General features: G+C 40.3%; 1 protein-coding gene and 1 pseudogene across 7 annotated transcripts in view; both read right to left on the reverse strand.

Moving 5' to 3' along the window:
* Depdc5 (DEP domain containing 5) overlaps window positions 1–26,375 on the reverse strand; it is a 125,080-nt gene that overhangs the window by 73,289 nt on the left and 25,416 nt on the right. For all 7 annotated transcript variants that reach the window (XM_028758279.1, XM_028758282.1, XM_028758281.1 and 4 more), the window contains 13 exons: window positions 25,452–25,530; window positions 23,155–23,216; window positions 19,503–19,572; window positions 18,542–18,614; window positions 16,363–16,466; window positions 15,826–15,900; window positions 13,757–13,891; window positions 13,344–13,405; window positions 13,148–13,221; window positions 6,595–6,664; window positions 4,792–4,828; window positions 3,989–4,109; window positions 472–692 (listed from right to left, as the gene is read on the reverse strand). In XM_028758279.1, coding sequence (XP_028614112.1) covers window positions 472–692; window positions 3,989–4,109; window positions 4,792–4,828; window positions 6,595–6,664; window positions 13,148–13,221; window positions 13,344–13,405; window positions 13,757–13,891; window positions 15,826–15,900; window positions 16,363–16,466; window positions 18,542–18,614; window positions 19,503–19,572; window positions 23,155–23,216; window positions 25,452–25,530 — 1,183 coding nt within the window. The remainder of the gene's footprint in view (window positions 1–471; window positions 693–3,988; window positions 4,110–4,791; window positions 4,829–6,594; window positions 6,665–13,147; window positions 13,222–13,343; window positions 13,406–13,756; window positions 13,892–15,825; window positions 15,901–16,362; window positions 16,467–18,541; window positions 18,615–19,502; window positions 19,573–23,154; window positions 23,217–25,451; window positions 25,531–26,375) is intronic.
* Window positions 3,602–3,701, reverse strand: LOC114613118 (annotated as a pseudogene).

Here is a 26,375-nt window from a genome sequence, read left to right on the forward strand (position 1 = left end):
CTATTTAGGCTATAAAAGAAAGCTCAAGTCCAATCTAGGGAACTTAATGAGACCCTGTGCCAAAATAAAAAAAAAAAAAGAAAGAAAATGCAAGACCTGGGATATAACTCAGCAGTATGACTCTTGCCCTGAGTTTAATCTCTACTACTGCAAAGAAAAAGCATAACTATTCAGGTCAATTACAGAGGACACAGTTATTTTAAGTATGGCACAAATGGAGATAAGAAAATAACAAACCCCTTTGACTACAGCCCTAAGATGGCACTGTAGATGACATATAAAAGGTTAAGACATAAATAGTACAATACACATGCAACACCTAATATGATCTATACCCATCTGCTAGCATGGCAATAGCTAAAATATGAGATGTACACCCCACTCTGATAACTTCTAGCCACTCTCACTCCTCACCCCTGCAAAGAAACTGTCCCCAGACCTCCCTAGCTCTGCCTGCTTCAGCACTCTGACCTCGTGTGCTGGTGTAGCCCAGTGAGCTGCTGACTTCATACTGGTGCAGGTGAGGGTTAGGGATCATCAAGATGTTGGTGCTCTTGCCTAGGGAGCTGTCATCAGACGCTTGGCTCCTCACTTCCTCAGCGGGCAGTGCACGGCTTGGCAGGGAAGGGCTGGATGAGACATCACAGGAGCTGGCACTTTTGCGATTGTGATTCTCCTGCTCTCTCACAGACCTGACATGCAAGAGATAAATTAGCATCATGAAAAGGACACTTCAACTTCGAGTTCAACGTCAACAATGATCATCAGTTATACATATTCAGGAAATCAGTATCAAAACTCCCAATGTGAGAAATAATGCTAGCACAAAAGTTTCATGTTTCAATGAGTGTATTATTGTAAAAACGTCTCTTAAGAAAACATTAAAACAGCCGGGCTGTGTGATGGCGCACGCCTTTAATCCCAGCACTTGGGAGGCAGAGGCAGGCGGATTTCTGAGTTCAAGGCCAGCCTGGTCTACAGAGTTCCAGGACAGCCAGGGCTACACAGAGAAACCCTGTCTCGAAAAACCGAAAAAAAAAAAAAAAAAAAAAAAAAAGAAAGAAAGAAAGAAAGAAAGAAAGATGTTTCAATGGTTAAGGCCATTGGCTGCTCTTCAAAGAAACCTGAATTCAACGTCCAGCACCAAGATGGTGGCCCAGCGGTGTAACTTCAGTCACAGGGGATCCAGTGCCTCTTCTGGTATTGAAAGGCACTTCATGCAGATGGTGTACAGTCTTACACTCAACAAACCATCTACACACAAAATAAATGAAAACAAAACATAAATTCTCTAAGGTGACAATGTTAAGAAGTACTAGGAAGAAATATCAAAAGGAGAAAACTCAATGAAGCGGCACAATCTCAGAATAAAGGAATTAGCCGACCAACAGGATTGTGCTAGCATCGGGGATGTTTCCAATCTTTTATGAGGTTTTTTTTTTTGTACTAAGTCAAGGGCTTGAAGGTAGCCTGAAAATAGACCTCCAGGTCTGATTACACACCCGTGACTTCAACAGTAACTAGCTGAGCATCAGTGTATGCTTAGTCATGTGCAGGGCTAGAGCACTTAGTAAGACATGGTCTGTGTAGCCAGGCACTTCATGCAGATGGTGTACAGTGGGAAACATTTGCAGACTCACAACTTGGGAGTCTAAGGCAGAAAGACCACCTGAGCCTAGTCCTCCAGAGGAGCTGAATTTGGTTCTCAGCACACATCAGCCTGCTTCTGGTGATCACTGTGGGTGCCTGCTCAAACTGTGGCACACAAACACACATACTCTCACATATACACATAAATAACAAATTAAAATAAATCTGGGGAAAAAAACAGAAACAAATAAAAAACCTGTAAGGAAAGACCCTATGTGGTTATTACTGAGTCCCCTAAGCAGCACATGAAGAGCTGCCATAACATCATTTATTCTAAGCTATAGACATGGTCTTGATGACGTGTGACAGCAGGATGAGAGAGAGGGACATGAAGCAATCATGTGGCCATAAGCTCATTTGCCACAAAATCAAAAAATTAGATAACACTACTAGTGAGATACATTAATTGCAAATTTAAGACCAAGAAAATGGGTGGTGGTAGTGCATATCTTTAATTCCAGCACTCGGGAGGCAGAGGCAGATGGATCTCTTTGAGTTGGAGGCCAGGACAACCAAGGCTATACAAAATGAGCTCTGTTTCATTAACCAACCCCTCCCCAGAAAAACCTAGAAAATAATTTATGTGATTTGGTCAACAATAAGCTAGAGTTCTGCACCACATATCTCTGGGGAAACAAACTTTTTTTTCCCTCTAGTTTTTCACACTCATAAAAAAATGTACACAAAGAAATAAGACTGTCAGCAGGGCACTGTAATTCCTGCCTGTGATCCCAAAACTCAAGAGTCTAAGGCAGAACGGATGTGAAGAGTTTGAAGTCTCCCCTAGTGACACCGAGAACTCACTCTATGGTGGTCTGAGCTATGGAGCAAGATCATAGTACAGACCTGCAATTCTACCAACTCCAAAGGCTGAGGCTCAGAAACTACAAGTTCATGGCGAAATTCAGTTCAAATCAAGTAAGTTCAAAGTCGGCCTAGATAGCTAACTCACTGAGACTCCATTTCAAAACAAAAGATAAAAAAAAAAAAAAAGGCTTCATATGTGGCTTAGACCTAATGCACTTACTTAGCATGCTTCAAGCCCTAAATTCAATTCCTAACATGGGGAGAACAAAGCAAAATCTAAACTAAACAAAAAATAGACTATTAAAATAATATTTAGGAGCTAGAAAAATGTCTCAGTGTTAGTTAAGGGCACCAGCTGAACCAGGCAGCAGTGGTGGTGAGGATCTTTAATCCTAGTAACCGAGAGGCAGAGGCAGGTAGATCGCTCAGTTTGAGGCCAGATCTGCTGAGAGCGTTCTAAGGAAAGCCAGGGCTACACAGAGAAACTCTGTCTTTAAAATCCAAACAAACAAACAAACCAAAAATATGTCTGAGAATCTTCCTGTATTTCGAGACAATACTTTAAGACAAATGAAAGAGGTGGACCCAAGAGGCTGCAAATGGAATTCTCACAATTTCTAGAACATGGCTTTGCCAGAGCTAATTTTAAAACATATAATGATGGCTCAGCAGTTAAGAACACTGACTGCTCTTCCAGAAGTCCTGAGTTCAATTCCCAACAACCACATGGTGGCTCACAACCATCTCTAATGGGATCTGATGCCCTCTTCTGGTGTGTTTGAAGACAGCTACAATGTACTCAAATACATAAAATAAATAATCTTTTTTAAAAAAATAAGATTTATTTTATGTATGTAAATATTCTGTCTGCCTGTGTGTAGGTGCACCACGTGTTTGCCTGTAGGAGGTCAGAAGACAGCTTTGGATCTCCTAGAACCTGGAGTTCTAAATCTAGATGATTATGTAACTACCATGTGGATGCTAGAAACTGAACCTGGGTCCTCTGAATGAACAAGTGCTCCTAACCACTGAGCCATAGCTCTAGCTCCAATTTAAACATCTTTAATGTTGCATTCATACAAATCTTTCAGGTTTTCTTTTTGTTTTATAATAGTCTGTTTTAATATAAACAAGTATAGAATTTAAAAAGATAGAATGCTTCATAAATTTGCATGTTTTCCTTGAGAAGGGCCATGCTAATCCCTGTATGCTTCCAGTGTTAGTATACATGCTCTGAAGGGCACCCTTCAGATTTTCTTTTCCTCCTCCTCCTCCTCCTCCTCCTCCTCCTCCTCCTCCTCCTCCTCCTCTTCTTCTTCTTCTTTTGAGACAGTGTTTCTCTGTAGCCTTAGCTGTCCTAGAACTCACTCTGTAGGCCAGGCTGGCTCGAACTTATGAAGATCCACCTGCCTCTGCCTCCCAAGTGCTGGGATTAAAGATGTGTGCCACCACAACCCTCAGGTTTTCTTAACTAATCTTTTTTCTTGAGATATAATTTTATATGACCCCCCAAGAGAATCTGACAGAAAACCTGCAGGTGGCAAGGCGCTGAGCCCGGGATGGACCAGGCAGCCTGAATACTTGAGCATCATAGGCATCATAATCTACTTGGATAGGAAGGGTGTTTTCAGATTCCTTTGGAGTCCCGAGAGCTGCAAAACACAAATAATATAATTAAGATAATCTAACAGATACTTAGAGATATCACTAGAGGTATACCTATCTATATAGAGATGACCTACAGAGGGGCATCAGAATCTAAAAGGCACAGGTGATACTCTACTAAGAACAGAGCGCAATAATAACCTAACCATCAGGTGAGGACTGATATCTATGTCAAAGTGATGTTAATATAATATAGAGTAGCCAGGCAGTGGTGACACACCCTTAATCCCAGCACTTGAGAAGTAGAAGCAGGCAGATCTCTCTGAGTTTAATCAAGGCCAGCCTGGTGTACAGAGAAAGTTCCAAAATAGCCAGGACTGTACACAGAAGACTGACTTGAAAAACAAAACAATAATAAACATAAATAAATAAAATAAAACATAGAGTTAAAGGCAGTGTAAGCAGCACTTTAGTCTTTTATAGCCTTGCTTTAAATCCTAACTGAGCATGCTCAGTGATTTCCTACTTTCCACCAGACCCCAGAAGTGACCCATTCACTGCAGTTTACAAGGTACAACAAGGGGCTAAGGACCCTTCCAAAGGTGACATAAGGAACATGGGTGTCTTGACCTTTATATGAAGCTTTTTATGATATTTCACATTATTCTGTTGCTATGAATTAGCTGACTATTTCTAAAAGTGATGAAAAAATATGTCAAAAATACTCACATGTATCACGGCCATTTTTGGTTTTCTCAAAGGCAGACTGAAAAATTAAATAGATAATTATCATCCCTCTGTAGAAAAACACAGTATGTGCTACTCCCCACAGCAAAGACCATATCCTAGCCATCTAGTAACTTATGAAAAGTGGGTGCTAACACTTGACACCTGCCTACCACAGTGTCAAGCCCTGCTACGTCTTTTAATTTCTACCTTGCATTTGATTTATTTGCACAACCTTATCCAGATGGAGCATAGATCAAACTCAACAGGGGCGCGTGTTGGCTAATTTTATGACAACTGACATAGAGTCACCTGGAAGGAAGGCACCTCGACTGAGGAAAATGTCATGTTTTCTTAATTACCACTGGGCTGGTGGTCCTGTGTTCTATAAGAAAGCAGCCTAGGCAAGCCAACAGCAGCATTCCTCCATAATCCTTGTACCAGTTCCTGCCTCTAGGCTCCCCCAATTTGAACTCCTGCTTTAACTTCCCTCAGTGGACTATGATTTAGGATTTGTAAGCCAAATAAACCATTTTCTTCCCAATTTGGTTTTGGTCATGGTATTTTGTTAGCAAAAACCTTAAGACAAGAGAGTTATTCAATTCTTCACAAAATAAAGGGTTTGCTGAAGTCATGTACCTAGAAAAAACCCAAGTCAATATTTTCTTTCTTGGTCAATCCATTACTTACTGTGTTTGTTCTACTATGGCTAGGTCATACCTGATGTCTCTCCATCCCAAAACACCACCAGGTCTGCCTATACCTTATCAGAGCCGAGTAGTCCACAGATCACAAACTTACTAAGATGGACTAAATGGGGAAGGATTCAGGAGCCACTTTTTTTTGAAGCAGAGTCTCACTTCATAGGCCTGATGAATTTGAAACTTCCTATGTAGACTAGGCTAGCCTCAGACTTGCAGCACTCCTACTGCCTGTGCCCTCTGACTGCTGGATTAAGGAAACATGCCACCAACTTGGCATGTTACCACTTTTAAAAGTGTTCTAATGAACCTTTCAGATCTCCCACACCAACAATTAGAAATTATTTTGAAAGCTACACAGGCCGGGCGGTGGTGGCGCACTCCTTTAATCCCAGCACTTGGGAAGCAGAGGCAGGTGGATTTCTGACTTCGAGGCCAGCCTGGTCTACAGACTGAGTTCCAGGATAGCCAGGGCTATACAGAGAAACCCGTCTTCGAAAAAAAAAAAAAAAAAAGCTACACAGAATGGCCTAATCGTTCACAATACACTTGATTCACAGTACACATGGCTACCCTGCTTTGCCAAAGTATCACACACCAACCAGGAACCCCAGTTCCGATGTTACCACCTTTCCTAGTATCTAGAATTATTATTAGCATATTTTGTGGTAGGCAGAGAAAAATAATCTCCACATTTAAATTTCTATTTACTTACTGCCACAATGTGACCATTTACAACTTCATATTTCTCCTTCGCTGCAGCCATGTGTAGTCCTCTCATTATCCTCTTTCAAATAATAGTGGCCTCAGCATCAGTATTAAATTAGTCACGTCAAATGAAAGGAACTCTCCCCTCTGAACTTTACTAGAGCCAGCCAGCCTGCTTTCCTGCTGGGGACTGAATCCAGGGCCTCAGGCGTGTGTGCTTGGGAGAGTTATCTACACTGGGCTGTAACACCAGCTCCTCAAAGTTTCAACACGAAAAAATTTAAACCCTATTTATGCCCCTAGGCAGGGGAAAGGGAAGGTGGAAGTACTTCAAGATCAGAATAAACGCACAGCTGGGTGATAGCCCCAGAGAGTTGGTCAAACTGAGAAAACATACCTTCTTTCCTGCCAGTTTTATTCGTGGAGTGAAACTGTTACAAAAGAGCTGGCTTTTGGATGTGTAGAAACTGTTAAAAAAAAAAAAAAGAAGAGAGAAAGGAAGAAAAAGAATAAAAGAAAGAGAAAGAGAGAAAGAGGAAAAAGGTCATTAATCTACTATTTATTTATTTTTAAGTGAGTTTGATGTTTAGCCTGCATGTATGTCTGTGTGAGGGTGTCGGATCTACTGGAATTTTAAGTTATAGACATTTGTGAGCTGCTATGTGGATGCCAGGAATTAAACCTGGGTCTCCCAGAAGAGTAGCCAGTGCTCTTAACCACTGAGTCATCTTTCCAGCCCCAATTTTTTGTCCTGCTTTGTTTTTTTTTTTTTTTTTTTTTTTGGAGCCAGGGTTTCTCTGTGTAGCCCTGGCTGTCCTGGAACTCACTCTGTAGACCAGGCTAGCCTCGAACTCTCGAACTCAGAAATCCGCCTGCCTCTGCCTCCCAAGTGCATGCTTTGTTTTTCAAGACAGAGTTTTTCTGGGTGGCCCTAGCTGCCCTCATACTTAGATCTACCTGTCCCTACCTCCTGAGTGTTGCAATTAAAGATTTCCCCCAGTATACCTGGGTTCATTAATCTAAACCTTAAGACAAACTGCAATCCAGATAAGGTCAGCATGCCTGCGATTGGCTTTGTTTTAGATTCATAAATCTTCCCTCTTCTGGCCAGTGTGATGGCTCAGTGAGTGAAAGCACTGTGGGAACCGGACAATGTGATCTCTGGCAATGTATGGCAGAGGAGAGAATCAACTTCCAAAAGCTGTGTTCTGACCTCCACAAACACCGCACTCACACACACATCCAAATAATAGAACCAAGCCAGGTCACACTCTGATGAGTTAAGAGACCAGCCTGTCTTCTACATAGCAAGGTCTCAGCCAGCCAAGGCTACACAGTGAGACTTTGTCTCAAACAATAAGAACAACAACAACAATAATAACAACAACAATAATAATAGTAAAAAATTTAAATTCCAACTTCAACATCAGCAATTCAACATCAACTGCTGCTCTGGCCTTTTCTCCCCACATCCTGATGTTCATCCTGATGTTTGGTATACAGTTAGGCCCACAGGAAGTTCTTACCATCAACTCAATGATCAATACTTAAACAAAACAAACAAAAAACGGGAAAAAGGTTAGTATTCAAGAAAAGATAGCTGAAACCATTAAATCCCAATCCCTCTAAAAAGTAATGTTAATACAACATGTCATAAACCCATGTTAAGTGGAGATTAGCCTCACACCAGAGTGCTAAATGAACACAAAGAAGCTGTACTGCCTTTCTATTCTTCGGGAACCTTCTTGTATTCTCTTTTCTTTCTATGTTATAAACCCGCAAATAATATTTGGGATGTTACCCCAGTTCTAACTTCTAGAAAATCTCTGATTACAAACAAATAAAAAATAGTGAGACCATGACTCAGAAAACAAAACAACAGAAGTAGCAGTAGCAGCAGCAGCAGCAGCAGCAGCAGCTACAGATAACTGACAGGCCATCAAACAATCTCATGGCACACCGAACACAAAAGAACGTGAGTGTCACCTGTACCTGCCATTAGGCCTAGAGTCTAACTAACCCCTATAACTTGGCTTTTCGTAGTGGTATACAAGTTACAACTAACTAGAAGTTGCTATTTTCTTCCCAGACATCAAAAGTAAAAGACATGAATGGAAACTTGGCATGGTAGCAGATCTCCATTATGCTAGCGCTTGGGAGGTTGAGGAGGAAGGAGTGGGTACACAGCAAGACCCTGTCAGGAAAAAAAGAAATGGCTGAAGTAAGGAGAGTACTTGCCATGCAAGCACAAGGACCTGAGCTCAATTTCCAGAATCCATGTAAAAAAGCCAGGCAAGGGCTGTGCACTTGCAATGCCAGCATCAGGGAATCGACAGGTAGACACCAGGGAGACAGCCTGTGCCTCACTAGATGGCCAGCCTAACCTACTGGGAAAGCTCCAGGACAATGAGAGACCCTGTCTCAAAAAACAAAGTGAATGGCTCCAGAAAAAAGACATACTAAGTTGACATCTGCTCTCCGCAAGTATATACATATGTACATACCCAAATACACATATGTAGCAATACAAAATTATGAAAACATTTCACATTCTAAAAGACTGGAACTTCTGCTGGACCTTCCAGCCACAGTTAATAATACACCTTGAAGATACTCGGGATGCGCTAAGAGAACGATCCATTGAGGGCATGGTGGTGCATGCTTTTCATCTCAACACCAAGGGGACACAGGTAGTTCCAGGATAGCCAGGGCTCTGTAGAACCTTTACAACCTAATTATAACCTTAAATTATGTATTTTCCTTACCATGACCCATAAATGAGTGTGTATGTGTGTATCATGGTAATAAGTGCTGGAAACAACAAATATAGATTGAAAGCAGCCTTGTAAAATGAGTGAATATCTACCATAAATGTTGAAGACACTGTACAGATATTGCTTGATAACATTCGTTTTCTTGTTATCTGGGTCAGTTGGACCCAATGAAGTAATCCTTTATAAAATTCTGTTAAAGATTTCTGTAAAGTATCCCTCATTCCTTCCCCGTGTGGTACGTTCTGTGCTGTTCAATAAAAGAGAGAGCAAAGACCTTTGTTAGAAAGACAAAGAACACACACACTATGAGATTCACATGACTGCATTTGGGCAGGCCCAGACTCAGATTATTACAACAAACAGAAGACACAGGGAGAAAAGCAGAGGATTCAAATCTTGGCTCAACCTTGGTTTAATTACACCAAGGGATGGTGCCTTTTAATTTCTTAATCATAATGCAGCACTCATACATTTTGGGTATTCTGAGTCTATTATTAATGAGTTCAATATATATGTGCACTCATACACACCACACACACACACACATGTGCGCGCGCGCGCGCGCGTGCGTGCAAGCACGCACGCACACACGCACGCACCAGAGAGATGAGTTATAAAAGTAATGTGAAACAGAAAGATGGATTTCTATTAACTTGAACCATGAAATAGCTGTTTTTCAGGGCCACAAACAATCTAATATCACAATTTTCATTTGGGTTTCAGGATTTTTCTTTGTTTGCTTTTTTTCTGTTCTGTTCTGTTTTGGCAAGGCTCACAAGGAAATGTGAAAAGCAGGTGTCAGTCCCACTAAATTCTTGGATTTAAAAGTCCTTCTCATGTGGTTCTATGCTGTGTCATAATGGAACCAGAAAACCAGTGTAGGATGAAAAATAAAGTGGGATTTCGGAAATCTTCCAAGTTACTATAAAGTAAAATTTGAGGAAAATGCAGAACTTTAACTGGAATACATGTATTTCTATATATTCTATAGTTACTTTTTATCTTTCCTGAACTAAACTCAAAACCATGAAATATGTGGTTTTTAACTGTGATTTTTGAATTGATAACTGAATAGAAATGTATTAAAAAGTTAAAAACAAAGAAGTCAGCAAGATGGCTCAGGAGGTAAATGTACTTACTGTTGTAACTGTGCTGGCAGAAATAAAAATATTCTAAAGAGACACTTGTGTCTCTCAACCTGAGACTATTGAAACAACAGACTTTAAAGACATGGGAATTCCCCAGAAATTTCATGCTGAAGAAGGAAAGGCTGCTAGCCAGTGTGGGACTTGTGTCCTGGAAAGAGACTTCACACAGTTTTAACAATCTGTGAGGCCATCCTACAGGACAGCCTACAGTCAACAATGGGTCATTGTTGGGTGGGACCACATCTTGACCAGCCCTGTTTAGATGTACATACCTTTGGTCTTCTATTTAAGTTCTGATCTCACTTTAGGACCCTAAAAACAGCATTGAGGGCTTTTCTGGATCTCTTGCCCATCTTCCTAATGCTGCGATGTTGAATCAATCTTTTTCTGCTTTCTAATTTTTTTTTTTCCTTAGAGCTAAAGACCACAAAATAGGGCTGGAGAGATGGCTGTTCTTCCAGGGAACCCAGGTTTGATTCCTAGCTTCCACATGATTGTTCATAATCTGTAACTCCAGTTTTAGGGCACTCAACATCTTCTTATGATCTCTAACGCACAAGACAAGCATGTGGTGCACATGCAGGCAAAAGACCCATATAAATAAAGTTTTGAAATTTTTTTTGAAGATTTATTTATTTTATTGATCAGAGTACACTTTAGCTGTCTTCAGACACACTAGAAGAAGGCACTGGATCCCATTACAGACAGTTGTGAGCCACCATGTATAGCTGGTGGGAACTGAACTCAGGACCTTAGGAAAAGCAGTCAGTGCTCTTAACCACTGAGCCATCTCTCCAGCCCCATAAAGTTGTTTTCTATTATTATTATTAGTAGTAGTAGTAGTATCATCATCATCATTATCATTATTACTTTTATTTTCTTACAGTCCAGTCATTTGCCCCCCTCCAAGTCCACCCTCCAATAAAGTTTTCTTTTTTAAGTATGATATCTATGCTATCTGTGGTGGCTTACAACTTTAATAGTAACATTGCTAAGGTGGGACAATCAAAAGTTTGAGACCATCTTGGCTACATAGCAAGACCCTGTCTCAAAAAAAAAAGCACAATTTTTTATATACATTCTAAAGGAAGAATATGGAAACCCAGCCAGACAATATTTTATGAGCTCTTAAAGAATATCTATTATAATAAATAATATTTATTAAATAAATAATAAGGGATAGTCTTTGAACAGTATAATTGTAGTGGAACCACATTATAATTACAGAGATGGATAAACAAGTAATCCTTGCTCATTTCTGGTTCTTTGTCTATGAATAATTATAGGTGGCTAGCAACAATCACTTAACCAATAGTAACACGGCTTGTTACAAAGATAACAGACACATAAGCAAGGCTAACATCTGTATTTGTAATGAGTTTCCAAGCTGGTCTCTAGTATATTTTACAACTTAAATACTGTAGAAGCCAAGACCAGAAGATTGCTCAGTGCTAGCTAAACACACTTGCCAACAAGCCTGAGGATCTGAGTCTGATCTCCAGGAGCTACATGGTGAAAGGGAGGAAAGAACAAAATAGGTGTAGCAATAATTTTTTAAAAATACACTATAAAAGTCTAAATAGAAGGATCTATTGAGCTGGAGGCATAAGGCAAGTAGGCTGTCCCTCAGGAAGCCCAGCCTATGGCGAACACCACAGAGACTAGGAAGCAAGTTGAGATGAGTCACAGACAAGAGAGGTTAGAGCTGGGCCTTGAAAGAAAGAACCTTCAAGGCAACGACAAGCCTGAGACAGTACAGGTTTGAAAAACTATCGTCCACGGGGTAAGATGAGGGTGTCTGTACCTGTAGTAAGAAAGGCAAAGGCTGGGGAGATGGCTCAGTAGATAAGAGACCTGACTGCTCCTGCAGAAGTCCTGAGTTCAATTCCCAGGAACCACATGCATGGAGACTCACAACCATCTGTAATGGGATCCGATGCCCTCTTCTAGTGTGTCTGAAGACAGCTACAGTGAACTCATATACATAAAATCAATCAATCAATAAATAAATAAATAAATAAATCTTTTTTAAAAAAGAAAAAAACAGAGAAAATGGTGGCAGAGAGAAGGCTGCAGGGGTCAATCACGGTAGTTCCTAACAAGCGTTCTTGAAGAATCAGATCAAGCACATAGAGAGTAGTGGTTTAAAGTCGGCTGTCTCCCGATCCCAAGGTTCCTGGCACGTCACGCCTTGCCATGTGATAGGAAAGAACATGCATACTTTTTTACTTCTACATCTTGAGATTCAAACTAAGACTATAAAAATGATTTTGTTACTTAAGAACAAAATGAAAAAGAAAAAAAAATGGTCTAAAGAAATGGATTCTCAGGCCTAGGATAGAGCAATTGCTGACAATGCATTAGCCATAGGTGCAGGCTAGAGAGATAGTTCAGTGATTAGAGGACCTGAGTTTGATTCCCAGAGCCCACATCAGGTGGCTCTCCACCATCTATAACTCTAGCTCCAGATGATCCAACACTTTTGTCTGGCCTCATGTACATCCATATACAAACAGCATACATAGAAATAAAAGTAAGCCGGGCAGTGGTGGCGCATGCCTTTAATCCCAGCACTTGGGAGGCAGAGGCAGGCGGATTTCTGAGTTCGAGAGTTTGAGGCTAGCCTGGTCTACAGAGTGAGTTCCAGGACAGCCAGGACTACACAGAGAAACCCTGTCTCGAAAAAACAAAAAAACAAAAAGAAATAAAAGTAAATATATTTTTAAAAACAGCATATCCAACTGTTTTATTAATTAATTAATAGGGCACATTTGAGTGGCTTAGAATATGATCCTAGCTCTCAGGATTCCGAGGCAGGACTGCCATGAGTTTGAGACTGAACAACACAGAGGCCACCTCATAAAACAAAACAAAATCACAAATTTAAAGAGCTAATACCAAGAAAACTATTGAAAACCTTTGTCTTCCTATCAAGGTCATACCCACCTGTGGTTTATCCAGTGAGGAATATTATGGTCATCACCCACCTGTGGTTTATCCAGTGAGGGATATTATAGTCATCACCCACCTGTGGTTTATCCAGTGAGGGATATTATAGTCATCACCCAGCCGACAGTCCCTTGGAACACTCCGGTTGTGTAGCTGCAAGAGAACACGCCAGAACACACATAAGACAGAAAAGAAGCTGGCTATGAACTGCTCCAATTTTTCTATTTTAATTATTCTTCATCTGGTCTTTCAGAAGAAAACCTAAATGCTTTTACCTTGAATAATGGCACAGCATGTAATGGCTGCTCTCCCATGCACACTAAGTCCACACCAATTCCTAAAAAGGAAGGATGAAGAAAGGTGTGACGAGGGGTACAGGAGCAGAATGAAGTGTTCAGTCTGTTAACTCCAGTCTGTAATGATATTGCTGAACTTGGTTAGTATGAGGCAAAGCTGACTGGCCATGCTGCAATTAAAATTTAAAAGTATATGCATTATGCTTTAGGCTAGACACAGGTTACCCAGAAGATCTGTAAAAGACAAGCAAGGCCTCCACTATTAAAGTCTAGTGACATCCCTGATTCTCATGCAAAGCCCTCCATATTCTAAGAAGACATTGAAAACTCCATGGTTCTAGGACAACTCGGGCTATGAACACAGGGAGACAGCAGAAACCAAGAACTATTACCATTATCAATCATCCGCTGCTTGGTCAAGATCATGAGTAGGCGGTCCACTTCAAAGACACCTACCCCTGGCGTGATCACCACAGACATCTGCCCAGTTCTGTCAAAGTTTCGGTTGATGTAGTGCTTGTCAAACACTTAAAAGAAAACAAAATTCCCCCCAGTGATGATGTCACAGCTTTTCAGAAGCCAGCACAAACAAGCATCTCTACTTTCAGAGAACTTGGCACACATTCCAATCATTCTGACCTGAATTTTACCAAGTCATATACACATTTACTTTCTCTTCTACTTTGGCAATGTCTTAAAAGCAAGTCCTTTACCCTATATCAACTGCCCTCACTGACGGCTACACAGCCTTAAGTGCTTAATTTATGTTAAAAACTTACATCATTCATCGATGAGTCTATACTGAAAGCTCCAAGAAGCAAATATGATACTTTATATTATTTGCTTACTGTGTGTACATTCAAGTGCCATAGTGCACAGGCTCACAGTCCAAGGACTGAAGTCAGGTCAACCATCAGGTTGAGGGACAAGCACCTTTGTCCACTAAGCCATCCCACCAGCCCCCAAATATCAGTTTAAAACAATATTTAAGGAAATAGATCCAGGGATCTTAACTAATTTTTATTCCTGAACTAATTCTTGCTATGAAAAAAAATTTTGAAAGTTGAATATGACAAAAAGAGTAGCTACAGCTGCTCTGTGCTCTAGAATTCCCAGCACCTGGATATGACTCCTGGAAAGGTAACATGTGCTCTAGAATCCCCTAGTACCTGGATTCCATTCCTGGAAAGGTGACATGTGCTCTAGAATCCCCTAGCACCTGAATACGACTCGTGGAAAGGTAACATGATGAAGTGAAAACTCATCAGCCCTTCTACCTCCAGCCAGTGCTGCTCATGGCTATCAGGGGCCAGCCTTGCCAGTCTTTCCACATAGTCTTCTGTATTTGCAAATATAGCAGAGACAGGATCACTGGGGACTGAATGAGGCTCCAGGAATTCCTAATGCTATGTTCCTCAGAGCCACCAAGGTCTCTATCTTCCTTGAAAACACCTGCCTGAATCTTCACTTTAAATTTCCTTTTCAGTTGGCAAATAATGGTATCTCAGCTACAACATACATACAGGAACAAGCCGTAGGAAGAGGCTATATCACAGTCACTGGCTCTTCTTACAACAGGACTGATAGAGGGTACCTGGTTTTTACTTAGTATACTCTTTTCCATTTGAATTTTAAAATATAGCATATGCAGTTTTTCTGGTTTTGTTTTCAATTTTTTATTGTATTCTTATTGTGCTGGGTATGCACACTACTGAGTACATGTGGAGGTCAGAGGACAACTTGCAGGGGTCATTTTTATTCTAAGATCTCAGGCCTCAAACCTAAGCCCTCAAGTTGATATCAGGCACCTATACTGTCTCACTAACCCCATATTTTTGTTTTTGCTTTTGAGACAGGGTCTCTGTAATAGCTTATGGTTTCTCTATCCCTCATGCTTATGATTCTCCCTCCTTAGGCACCACATCCAAGAATATATGTATTTTCTTCTAAAAAGAAAAACTAAGCCAGGCTGTGGTGGCGCACGCCTTTAATCCCAGCACTTGGGAGGCAGAGGCAGGCGAATTTCTGAGTTCAAGGCCAGCCTGGTCTACAGAGTGAGTTCCAGGACAGCCAGGGCTACACAGAGAAACCATGTCTCGAAAAACAAAAAAACCAAAAAAACAACAACCACAAAAAGCAAAACTAAAAAGAAAAAAAAAAACTAAAATCATCTGAAAGATGGTATAAAAAATAAAAACACAGTCTGTAGTAAAATAAAAGCCACCAGGCAAGACTCCTGCCAGCCCATCACCACAGACAAGAACACTAAGCTGATTCCCAAATAGAAGGCCTTTGAGCCAAACAGCAGTCATTCTGATCACCCTATTAGAATGTACTGCTTTGAGTTAATTTGAAGTGTAACTAGGAAGAGGGCCACCAGGTCTGGGTCTTTGGATATCAGTAATGAGCTGTCTATGGCTACATGGAAAGCAGGAGGTCTGCTTACTGTGTTCTTACTCACCATTGAATGACAAGTTGATAGCCTCTAGGTAGTTTCCTTGTGCTGAGGTAGAATTGTCTCCTTGAGGAAAGCCTCCTGAAGCAAAAGATACCAACAAGGAAAAACATTTCATCAAATATGATCTCTTGAGGGCTGGAGAGATGGCTCAGCAGTTAAGAGCACTGACTGCTCTTCCAGAAGTCCTGAGTTCAATTCCCAGCAACCACATGGTGGCTCACAACCATCTGTAATAGAATCTGATGCCCTCTTCTGGTATGTCTAAAAGTAGCTACAGTGTACTCATATAAATATAATAAATAAATCTTTTTTTAAAAAATATATGATCTGTTGAAAACAACCAGGAAGGTGCCAGGTGGTGGAGGCTCATACGTTTAATCCCAGCATTCAGAAGGCAGAGATAGTTGGTTCTCTGAGTTCCAGGCCAGTCTGGTCTAGAGTGAGTTCCACAACAGCCATGGCTGTTACACAGAGAAAGTGTGTAACAACCCCCAAGAAAAGGAAAGCCAGGAAGGCACCTCTGACACACAGATGCAGTACCTGCCTGCTCCAGTCGCACCAACACTGGATACTGGATGAAGAGTTTTTTAATGGTCACAAGGAGTGAGGTCCATTCTTCCCTTCTCTCATTCTGCACCACCACTCTGAAAGAAATATTATCATGAAGGAGAAATCAAGCACCTGTTACATACATGCTATCAGGTTCATTACAAAGTTTCAAGGAAGGAGGATAATGTGATTCATAATGAGTAATAAGCAGAGAATGAAGAGGCGAACATGCCTACCATTCAAGGACTGAGGACTAAGGAGGTAGAGCCATAAGTTCAATGCCAGGTTGGTCAACAGTGAGTTTCAGACCAGCCAGAGTTACTTGGTCAAAAATAAAACAAGCTTGGCGTGGTGTTCTAAGCTTTTGATCCTAGCACTCGGGAGGCAGAGACCCAGCCTTGTCTATATAGGGAATTCCAGGACAGCCAGGGCTACAGAGGAAAAACCGTGTCTCGAAACCAAACCAAACCAAACCAAACCAAAAAAACAAAAACAAAAAAACAAACAAACAAACAAAACCAAAATGGCTCATTAAGTAAAGGCACCTGGCACAGTGCCTGATGCATGAGTTCATCTCAGGGACCTACAAGGTAGAAGAAAACAAACAAGCTAAAACAAACAAGCTGTCCTCGAACCTCAACAGTGTTCCCATGAGTTGCATGCACACACACCATAAATAAGTAAATCAGGGCTAGAGAGATGGCTCCTCAGCTAAGAGCACTGGCTGCTCTTGCAGAGGACTCAGACTCAATTCCCAGCACCCACATGGCAGCTCACAACTGTCCGTACCTCCAGTTCTGGAAGAATCTGACACCCTCCTCACACAGATATACATGCAAGCAAGACACCAATGCACATAAAATAAGGAAGTCAATATTTTGAATCTTAAGAATAAAACTAAGGCAAACCATGATTGGCATACGTCTTTAATCTTAGCACTCAGGAAACAAAGTCAGATAGATCTCTCTGAGTTTGAGGCCGGCGTGGTATACATACACAGGGAGTTCGAGGCAAGATCATATAAAAACTGTCTTAAATAATCATAATGATATAAATAATAAACATAAAGGAGAAAATGCTTGAGGAAGATACCCCTGATGTTGACTTCTAGACTCTTCATGAGTATGTATGGAAATACCATGCACAGATGTGGACACAACACACATACACACATACACACACACACACACACACACACACACACCCTATGCACAGAACAACACTACAGAACAGAGTAAAAGAACAAAGCTTCTGTGTGACAACCATTCAACCCTAGTAGGCAAAGAGCCTGCTACCAAGCCTGAGAGCCTGAGTTTGGATCCTCTGCACTGATGGAGAAGCCAGCTGTGTATATCTGCAACCCCAGTGGTGTGGGGAATGACAGACAGATGGATCCCTGAGCTCTACGGCCAGCCCACTCAGTAAATTCCAAGTTCAGTGAGAGACACCCTGGGTCAAAAGATGAGGTGAAAGAAATCAAGGAAGACACCTAGCGGTGACCTCTGGCTTCCACATGCATACTCACACACAGTCTACACAAATACACATATATACCCTGACATACACGGATAAAGTTATTTTAGCACACAATTAAGAAACTATAAAAAGCATCAGATAAGTGGACAATATTAGAGTAATTGTTAATTTTGTTAAATGACATGATTATATATAAAGTTATCTTATTTTGCATAGGAATAAAAATATTATAAGAGCTATAATTTACTTTAAGATAAAAATCTAGCCAAAAGCAAAATAAGCAAATATGAGGAGATATTAACTGCAAAAGCAGACACTGAACACCCAAGGTTCTTATATTACCTACTAGCGTTAATTTTGAAGGCTAAGATATTTTATAATTTAAAATATAATTCTGGAATCTGTGATGGTTCACACCTACAACCCTAGCACCATGGAAGCAGAAACAAGGAATGCTACAAGTTCAAAACTAGCCTGGCTTATACAGTGACTTCCAGAAGAACCAAAGCTAGACAGTTAGACACTGTTCAAAAAATCAAAAACAAATAAAAATTCTAAACACAATGCATTATTCTGAATCCTAGAATTTTAAAAGTACAAGAATGGAAAATTGATAAAAGTCTGAAAAGTTCTTTAAGTTGGGAAGAAATAACCAATAAATAAGTCAAAGACACAGCAAAACATCAACACATACTTGTAAAAGTCCTCATAGAATCTCCCTTTGTGATCCTGTTGAATTGAAGCTCGGTTTACTTCTGGAAATTCATCTGAAATAAAGAAAATTCACTATACAAATCATATTGAAACGAGATTTTTACAGTGCTGTTGAATTACTCTTTTGCCTTGAAGATCTGGTATCATCAAAAAAATAAGCCAGGAGAGATCCACACCTTTAATTCCAGCGCTTGTGGGCAGAGGCAGACAGATCTCTGTGAGTTTTCGGCCAGCCTAGACTACACAATGAGACCCTGCCTTAAGAAAACAAACAAACAACAACAAAAAAGTAAATAAGTAAAGACAATTGTATATTTATTATATGGGTTTTTTAGACTATATCACAGCACAGCTATCTTACATACATTAAGATGCATTATTTTCCTTTTTACTTGGTCCCTCTAGTAAAGATGGGAAAGACAAAAAATACAAAAGCAAAGAAGACAAAAATAAGTTGCTGGAGATGATGGTGAGGAACTCAACATAAAATAACTGAAAGAAGGTGGTATGACAGCGTGTGCTGGCACTCCAGTTACTCGGAACCTCGGACGGCAGGTCAGGGCCAGCCTAAAAATGTAACAAGACCTGTCTATGAAAAATCTTAAATTTAGCAAGAGTAATGGTGCACACCTTTAAACACAGTACTTGGGAGGCAGAGGCAGGAAGATATCTGTTAGCTTGAGACCAGCCTAGTTACATGGTGAGTTCTGGAATATAGCGAGACCCTGTCTCAGGAGAAAATCAGAACAAAACAAAAATCAAATAAATAGACAGACAGACAGACAGACAGACAGACAGAAAATTTGGAAAGTGTAACAAGAATATGTTGTATTAAAAAATCTATCTTTGATTTTAAAAATTGTATATATATATAAGATATATATACACACACACATATCTACATATATTAATACATTTATGAATGAGAAAAAGTTACTCACCAATAGATTTTGCATCATAAAAAGTTCTGGAAAATAGGACCACAGTCACTTCATGACTACAGTTCTTCTCCTAGGCAGGAACACAGAAAAAGTGGGTACAAGATTACTTCATTTACTTCACTATGAAGCAACCCATTCATACTAAGAGGCTCAGTGGCTGTTTGGTGCTGGACAGCTTCAGGTGATTGTAGGAAGCACTGTGAAGGAGACACAACACTGCATGCTGTCAGAAGACCTGCAACAATTCTTCCAGAAGAACCAGGTAAGTTACTTAAAGTTCCAAGGATCTGCAAAATGCTTGGAAAGCTACAATTAAGAAAGGCTCCCTGCCACCCAATCCTTCCATCTGACAAACACTTGGTCAACTACACTTGGTCAACTGAACATTGGAACTTGATTATATCTCTTCACATTTTTAATTCATCAGTTTAGGGAAAAAGAATAGTGGCCACAGTGGTGGTTTTAAGGAGCAAAGATACCCTATAAACCACAGGATGAGCACTGGAAGCTGATAGAGAAGAATATGGAAGCTAGTAAGAATAGCACTTCCATGAAGTCTTGAGATCAAAATCCTGAGAACGGTGTGCTTATAGGTGGACATGATACGTAGCTTGTCTAGAGTTGACAAGTGTAGTTTCAGCTCCCACCAGGCTCAACCTTACCTCTCTCCTAACCATACTCACACAATTCAACACGTGACATAAAAGAATACAACTTAATGTACTATTCTTCCAGGGCTATATCGCAAGTAGACAAAACTCCTGAGTACAAGTCAAAGTACAGAAAGTACACTGCTTTGGTAGAGAAAATCTCTTTAGTGACCAACTAGTTTACTGGACTTCACATGCTCTAAGTCCAGCATCTTTACTAATTCTGATGGACAGAAAAAAAAAATGTCACATAGAGTCACTCCATGTGGAAAAGGAGATAAGGAGTATCATCATCTCCATTTTACAGAAAAAGAAACCAAGGCTCTCCACAACAAAAAGCTAATTGGAGGAGAACTCTAATTTTAAACTCATTTTGTTCTACTTCAAACTCTGTGACCTCAAATACTAGGTATATCCCAATGATGTTTTCATGTGGTAGCAAAGAGCTGTATCCTGATGTTCAAAAGACATCAATTTTTAGAAGTGCAATTCATCTTTTTTGCTTTATTTTGCTTGCTCTTCAGACAAAGTCTCAGGTATCACAGGCTGGTCTTAAACTATGTAACTGAGGATGACCTTGAACTCTTGATCTCATGCCTCCACCTCCCTAGTGCTAGAATTACAGAAGTTCATGCACTACAGCCAATGTTATCACATGCCAGACACTGAACTCAAGGCTTGCTGACGGTAAGCATTCCATCAAATGAGCTACAGCCCTAGATTTTCCAGACAGAGTTTCTCTATGTAACAGCCTTGGTTGTCCTGGAACTCACTCTGTAGACCAGACTGGTCTCAAACTCAAAGATCTGCCTGCCTCTGCCTCCCAAGTGCTGGGATTAAAGGCATGTGCCACCACTGCCCAGTCATGCCTGGTCTTAATAGGGTTAACATGACAGTACTGGCTGAGTGCAGTGGCATATGCCTATAAACTCAGGACTTGGGAAACAGTAGAAAGATCCCAAAATGGCAAGAACAATATAAAGATAGCATACAGAGCAGTCTACAGTTCAGTGTGTTTGGATCAAAATGCTAATACCCATTTTTTATAGAAATAAAAATCTGATCCTCATAAACAGTCTTATAAAAACAATAAAGAATTTGATTTCTTACTACAGACACCAAATAGTGCTAGTGATCATACTATTTGGCAGGAGAATATATTGGCATAAGGACAAACATATAGATAAATAGAACTAAATTAAAAGTCCATATATGGCCGGGCAATGGTGGTGCACACCTTTAATCCCAGCACTTGGGAGACAGAGGCAAGCAGATTACTGAGTTCGAGGCCAGCCTGGTCTACAGAGTGAGTTCCAGAACAGCCAGGGCTACACAGAGAAACCCTGTCTTGGGAAAAGAAAAAGAAAAAAAGTCCATATATCAACCTATATGTCTGTGGTCTGGTTATTTTAGACAAGGTTAACAAAGTCCATTATAGAGGAGAAAGAATACTCTATACAGCAGATGCTCTGACACAACTGAATATTTATATGGAAAAGAATGAATCTAAGTGGGCCACTGGTGGTACTTGCTCTTAATCCTAACATTCAGGAGACAGAGGCAGGTGGATCTCTGTGAGTTCAAGGCCAGCCTGGTCTACAAAGCTAGTACCAGTACAGCCAGGGTTACACAAAGTAAGCCTGTCTTGAAAAATCAGAAAAACAAAACAACAAAAAAAGAGTTAATTTGGACCCTACTATATATCATACATGGAAGTCAGCCAAAGACTTAAGTATCAGGGCTAATACCCTAAACTCTTAAAAAAGTTTATCTATCTATCTATCTATCTATCTATCTATCTATCTATCTATCTATCTAATCTATCTATCTATCTATCATCAAATAGTTTACTAGGCTTGCCTCATCCTCTGAATGTTGAGATTATACCCCAAGTGTTGGAGTTACATCTCAAATGTTAGAATTACAGGTGTGATAGCCGGGCAGTGGTTTCGCATGCCTTTAATCCCAGCACTTGGGAGGCAGAGGCAGGTGGATTTCTGAGTTCAAGGTCAGCCTGGTCTACAGAGTGAGTTCCAGGACAGTCAGGCTTACACAGAGAAACTCTTGTCTCGAAAAACAAAAACAAAAACAAAAAAATTACAGGTGTGCACCCCCATGCCCAGAATTAAGGAAAATCTTTAAGACCTTGAATTTGAGAGTGATTTCTTTCTTCCTTTTTTATATCTTATTTTAGATTATTTTTATTTTGTGTGCACTGACCTTTTGCCTGCATGTGTGTATATGAGGGTGACAGATCCCTTGGGATTGGAGTTATAGACAGTTGTAAACTTCCATGTTGTTGCTCTTAACCACTGAGCCATCTCTCCAGCTCTAGGAGTGATTTCTTACAACATCAAAAGCACAACAACTAATTGAAAAAATAGATAGTAGAGGCAGTGGCATGTGTTTGTAATCCCAATGCTGGGGCAGCTAGAAAAGGAGCTCCCAGGTATAAAAACAAGGTAGACAGTACCTGAGGAACAACACTGAAGCCTGACCAATACCCTACAGACACAACACAAACATTAAAATAGAAAAAGAACGACAAGCCAGGCAGTGGTGGCGCATGCATTTAATCCCAGCACTTGGGAGGCAGAGGCAGGCGGATTTCTGAGTTTGAGGCCAGCCTGGTCTACAGAGTGAATTCCAGGACAGCCAGGGCTTCACAGAGTAACCCTGTCTCAAAAAAAAAAAAAGAAAAGAAAAGAAAAGAAAAGAAAAGAAAAGAAAGAAAGAAAGAAAGAAAGAAAGAAAGAAAGAAAGAAAGAAAGAGAACAACAAAAGAAAAGCTCGCCCACCTTCACAGTTAAGGCAGGAGGATCAGAACTTCAAGGTCATCACTGGCTACACAGGGAGGGACCAACCTTGGCTACATGAAAACTGTCTCACAAATTAAAAACTAATAGTTAATAATAATTAATTATTATTAATAACTGAAAAAATTTAAATGTAGTTAATCATATCCACCCAGAAAATTATAGAGAATGTAGAAAGAACCATACCTTCCACTTAGTAAACAGGTCGGCAAGGAAACCGTTCACAGCTTTCTCAAAGTACAGATCCCCTGGAAAGAAGCAGTGAGGAGGCAGTCAAGGAAAAGCACCAAAGAGAAAACAATGGTTCTGCTAAATGTTTTATAAAAGATCAAAAAGCCTCTAAAGTACAAAGTCACTAGATGTGCTGACACACATTAATCTCAGCACTAGAGAGGCAGGTGGATCTCTGTATGTTCAAGGTCAGCCTGCTCTACATAGCAAATTCTAGCCAGAGCTATGGACCCTGCCTCAAAACAAAACAAAGAACAATAACAAAAACAAACCAAGAGCACACACACACACACAAGGAAAAAAAGGATAAAGTATAAAAATAAAGGAGGATCTCCTTGCATACACACTACACAAATACTCTAGCAAGGCTGTATCTTCAGCTCTGTCAAGCCAAGTTTAATTATGGAGGTTAGGTGCTTCCTTAGCACAGAAAGCACAGAAGTTTACTTTCTCATAATTACATAATCTCATAATTACAGTATCGGCTTCAAGGTAAAACCCAAATATTTAAAGAGGCAGATGAGTAGTTAATATATTATATATTCAAGAAAAAAGAACAACCTAAACTCCAAATATGATACAAAAAAAGTATATTAGAAGATAATTTGCAGGGTCAGTGAGATAGCTCAATGGGTAAAAAGACCTGGTGCCAAACTAATGTGTTTGATTCCTAGAACCCCCAGGAGAAAGAGAACTAACTTCAGAAAGTTGTGCATGCACACATACATACTTACACACACACACACATACACACACACTCCACATTCTTTCTCTCTAAGTAATGAAAGTTTCAAAAAAATTATTTGATAAGCCTTAGGCATTCATTAATTATTGTTTATAGTTCCCTCTACCCATAAATTTCCTTGCTGATGCATAGTAAGAATTAATTTGTAATAATCTAAACTGTACAAATCATGACACTGGGGGGGGGGGGGACACAGGATCTGTAACTCAGTAGTTTTAGCATTCTCTGCTCATTATGTCATAATTCAAATACCATGAAGAAAACTTTTTTTTTTCTGTGGATGAAAGAAAACTAAATGAAAAACATCAAGTTGACAGTTGTAGTATATGCCTGTACCGAGGAGGCTGGGAATAAAGTCTGTGAATTTGGGGACAACCTGGGTTATAGAGCAAGGTCCTGTGAGCAGACAGAAAGTAGAGATTACTGCTACCTAAGCATATGAGGGTCTAAGAGCTAAGAATTCAGGGTTTTCATTCATACTTTATTATATTTCCTTAAGTTCATATTCTGCTTCTGCATCTGTCTCTCCATTATCTACACAGTTTATATAAATAAAATAGAGGAACTAGCAAGATGGATCTGTGGGTAAAAGCATTTGCTGCTCAGGACTGATGACAAAGTGTGATCCCTGAATCCATACTCAAAATTAAGAAAGAACAAAGTCTATGTAAAGTTGTCCTCTGACTTTCACATGGGTATGTGGAATGTATGCATGCATATATTCATGAAATATTAATAACTAAAAATGTCTAAAAATGAATAAAACAAAGAAGTACTGTGCATGGTAGTACATGCTTGAAATTACAGCACTTGGGAGGCAGGAAAATCAGAAATTCAAGGTTATCCTTGGTTACAGGGTCTCACTATCTGGCTCTGATGGGAATTTGCTATGTAGACTAGGCTGGCCTTGAACTCACAGAAATCTGAATGCCTCTTGACTCCTGAATGCTGAAATTAGAGGCACGTACTACTACACCTGGCCTGTATCTCAATTTAGTAGAATGCTTTCCTAGTATGCACAGAGCCCAGGGTTCAATTTCTAGCACAGCATAAACTGGGCACAAAGGTAAATGCGTTTGATCTCAGCACCTGGGTGATAGGAGACTGGGAAGTTCAAGGCCATTCTCAGCTATATAAGCTCTTATCTCAAAAAACACACAGCAACAAAAAGAATAATGGAAAAATAATAGTAAAAAGGACAGAACTGTCTGGGCAGTGGTGGCGCACGCCTTTAATCCCAGCACTTGGGAGGCAGAGGCAGGCGGATTTCTGAGTTCGAGGCCAGCCTGGTCTACAGAGTGAGTTCCAGGATAGCCAGGGCTTTACAGAGAAACCCTGTCTCAAAAAATCACAAAAAGGACAGAACTGAAAAGGTTTGGCAAGAAAGCATGACACATCTTTTAAGAGATTATTATACAATGAGCTTATTATACAATGATACAAACTTGGGGAAAACCAGAAAATTTCTTCCCAGTACCAGCTATAATCAGTACTTAGGGAACAGTACCATAAATATCAAAATCCCACATTTCACAGCTCATCTGAATAAATATGTAAACCATAGCCGACGTAGAACGGAACACCACCTGTAACAAATAAAAACATAATTGCATTAAAAGAAGTTATTTGTATACAGTTTTAGTTCTATAGGATGAATAGGGTCTCAAAGTCTGGTAATGGTCAGATATTTACCTACATTTATTCATTAGGATTTAGAGAAGGACAAATGTGAATGTAAATGTGTGCCCATGCTTGTGCCTGTGTGTGTACGTGTACACATGTGGAGGTCAGAGAAAAATGTGCAGGAGTTTAGGAGGAGCTAAGGTGGAAGGAGTAAGGGGAGGAAGAGGAAAAGGAAGAGGAGGAGCTAGGGAGAGCAGAGATGTAGGAGGATGGAAAGCCACGAAGGTATGGAGAGCACTACGGGTAACAACGTTTATTTAGGTTAGCTAATTGGGAAACAACTCTCTCTGTATGGGCTTATTGTTATCGAGCATTACCAACATATGAAGCCTTTGGTTAATCTTTAAGCATTAGAGTCTCATTCTCTTACTGGGCCTGTGTGGATGGCGGGATGATCTGGGCAATGCCCAGCCTTGCAGAGACAGTGTGGAAGATTGGTAGAGCTATCTCCCACGATGGCGTCTCATGGGTGGTAGGGCTGGTATTTCTGGCTAGTCGGTTCTAGCTGCTGCGTTCATGTGGCCTCCAGCCAAGAAACATGGCAACTGAGATAGGCAGAACTGCCACAGCTTAGTCAGCTTGACCAGAGGCCGATTTTAAATAATTATTTCAGAACAGGAGTCAGTTCCCTCCTTCCACTATGTGGGTACTGAGGACTGAAATTTAGGTCATCAGACTTTGTGGTTAGCACCTTTACTCACCGATCAATCTCACTAGCCCAACATAATTATACATTTAAGAATAGTGG

Source organism: Grammomys surdaster, unplaced genomic scaffold (genome assembly GCF_004785775.1).
Source record: "Grammomys surdaster isolate TR1022 unplaced genomic scaffold, NIH_TR_1.0 126187, whole genome shotgun sequence".
NCBI classification, from domain to species: Eukaryota; Metazoa; Chordata; class Mammalia; order Rodentia; family Muridae; genus Grammomys; species Grammomys surdaster.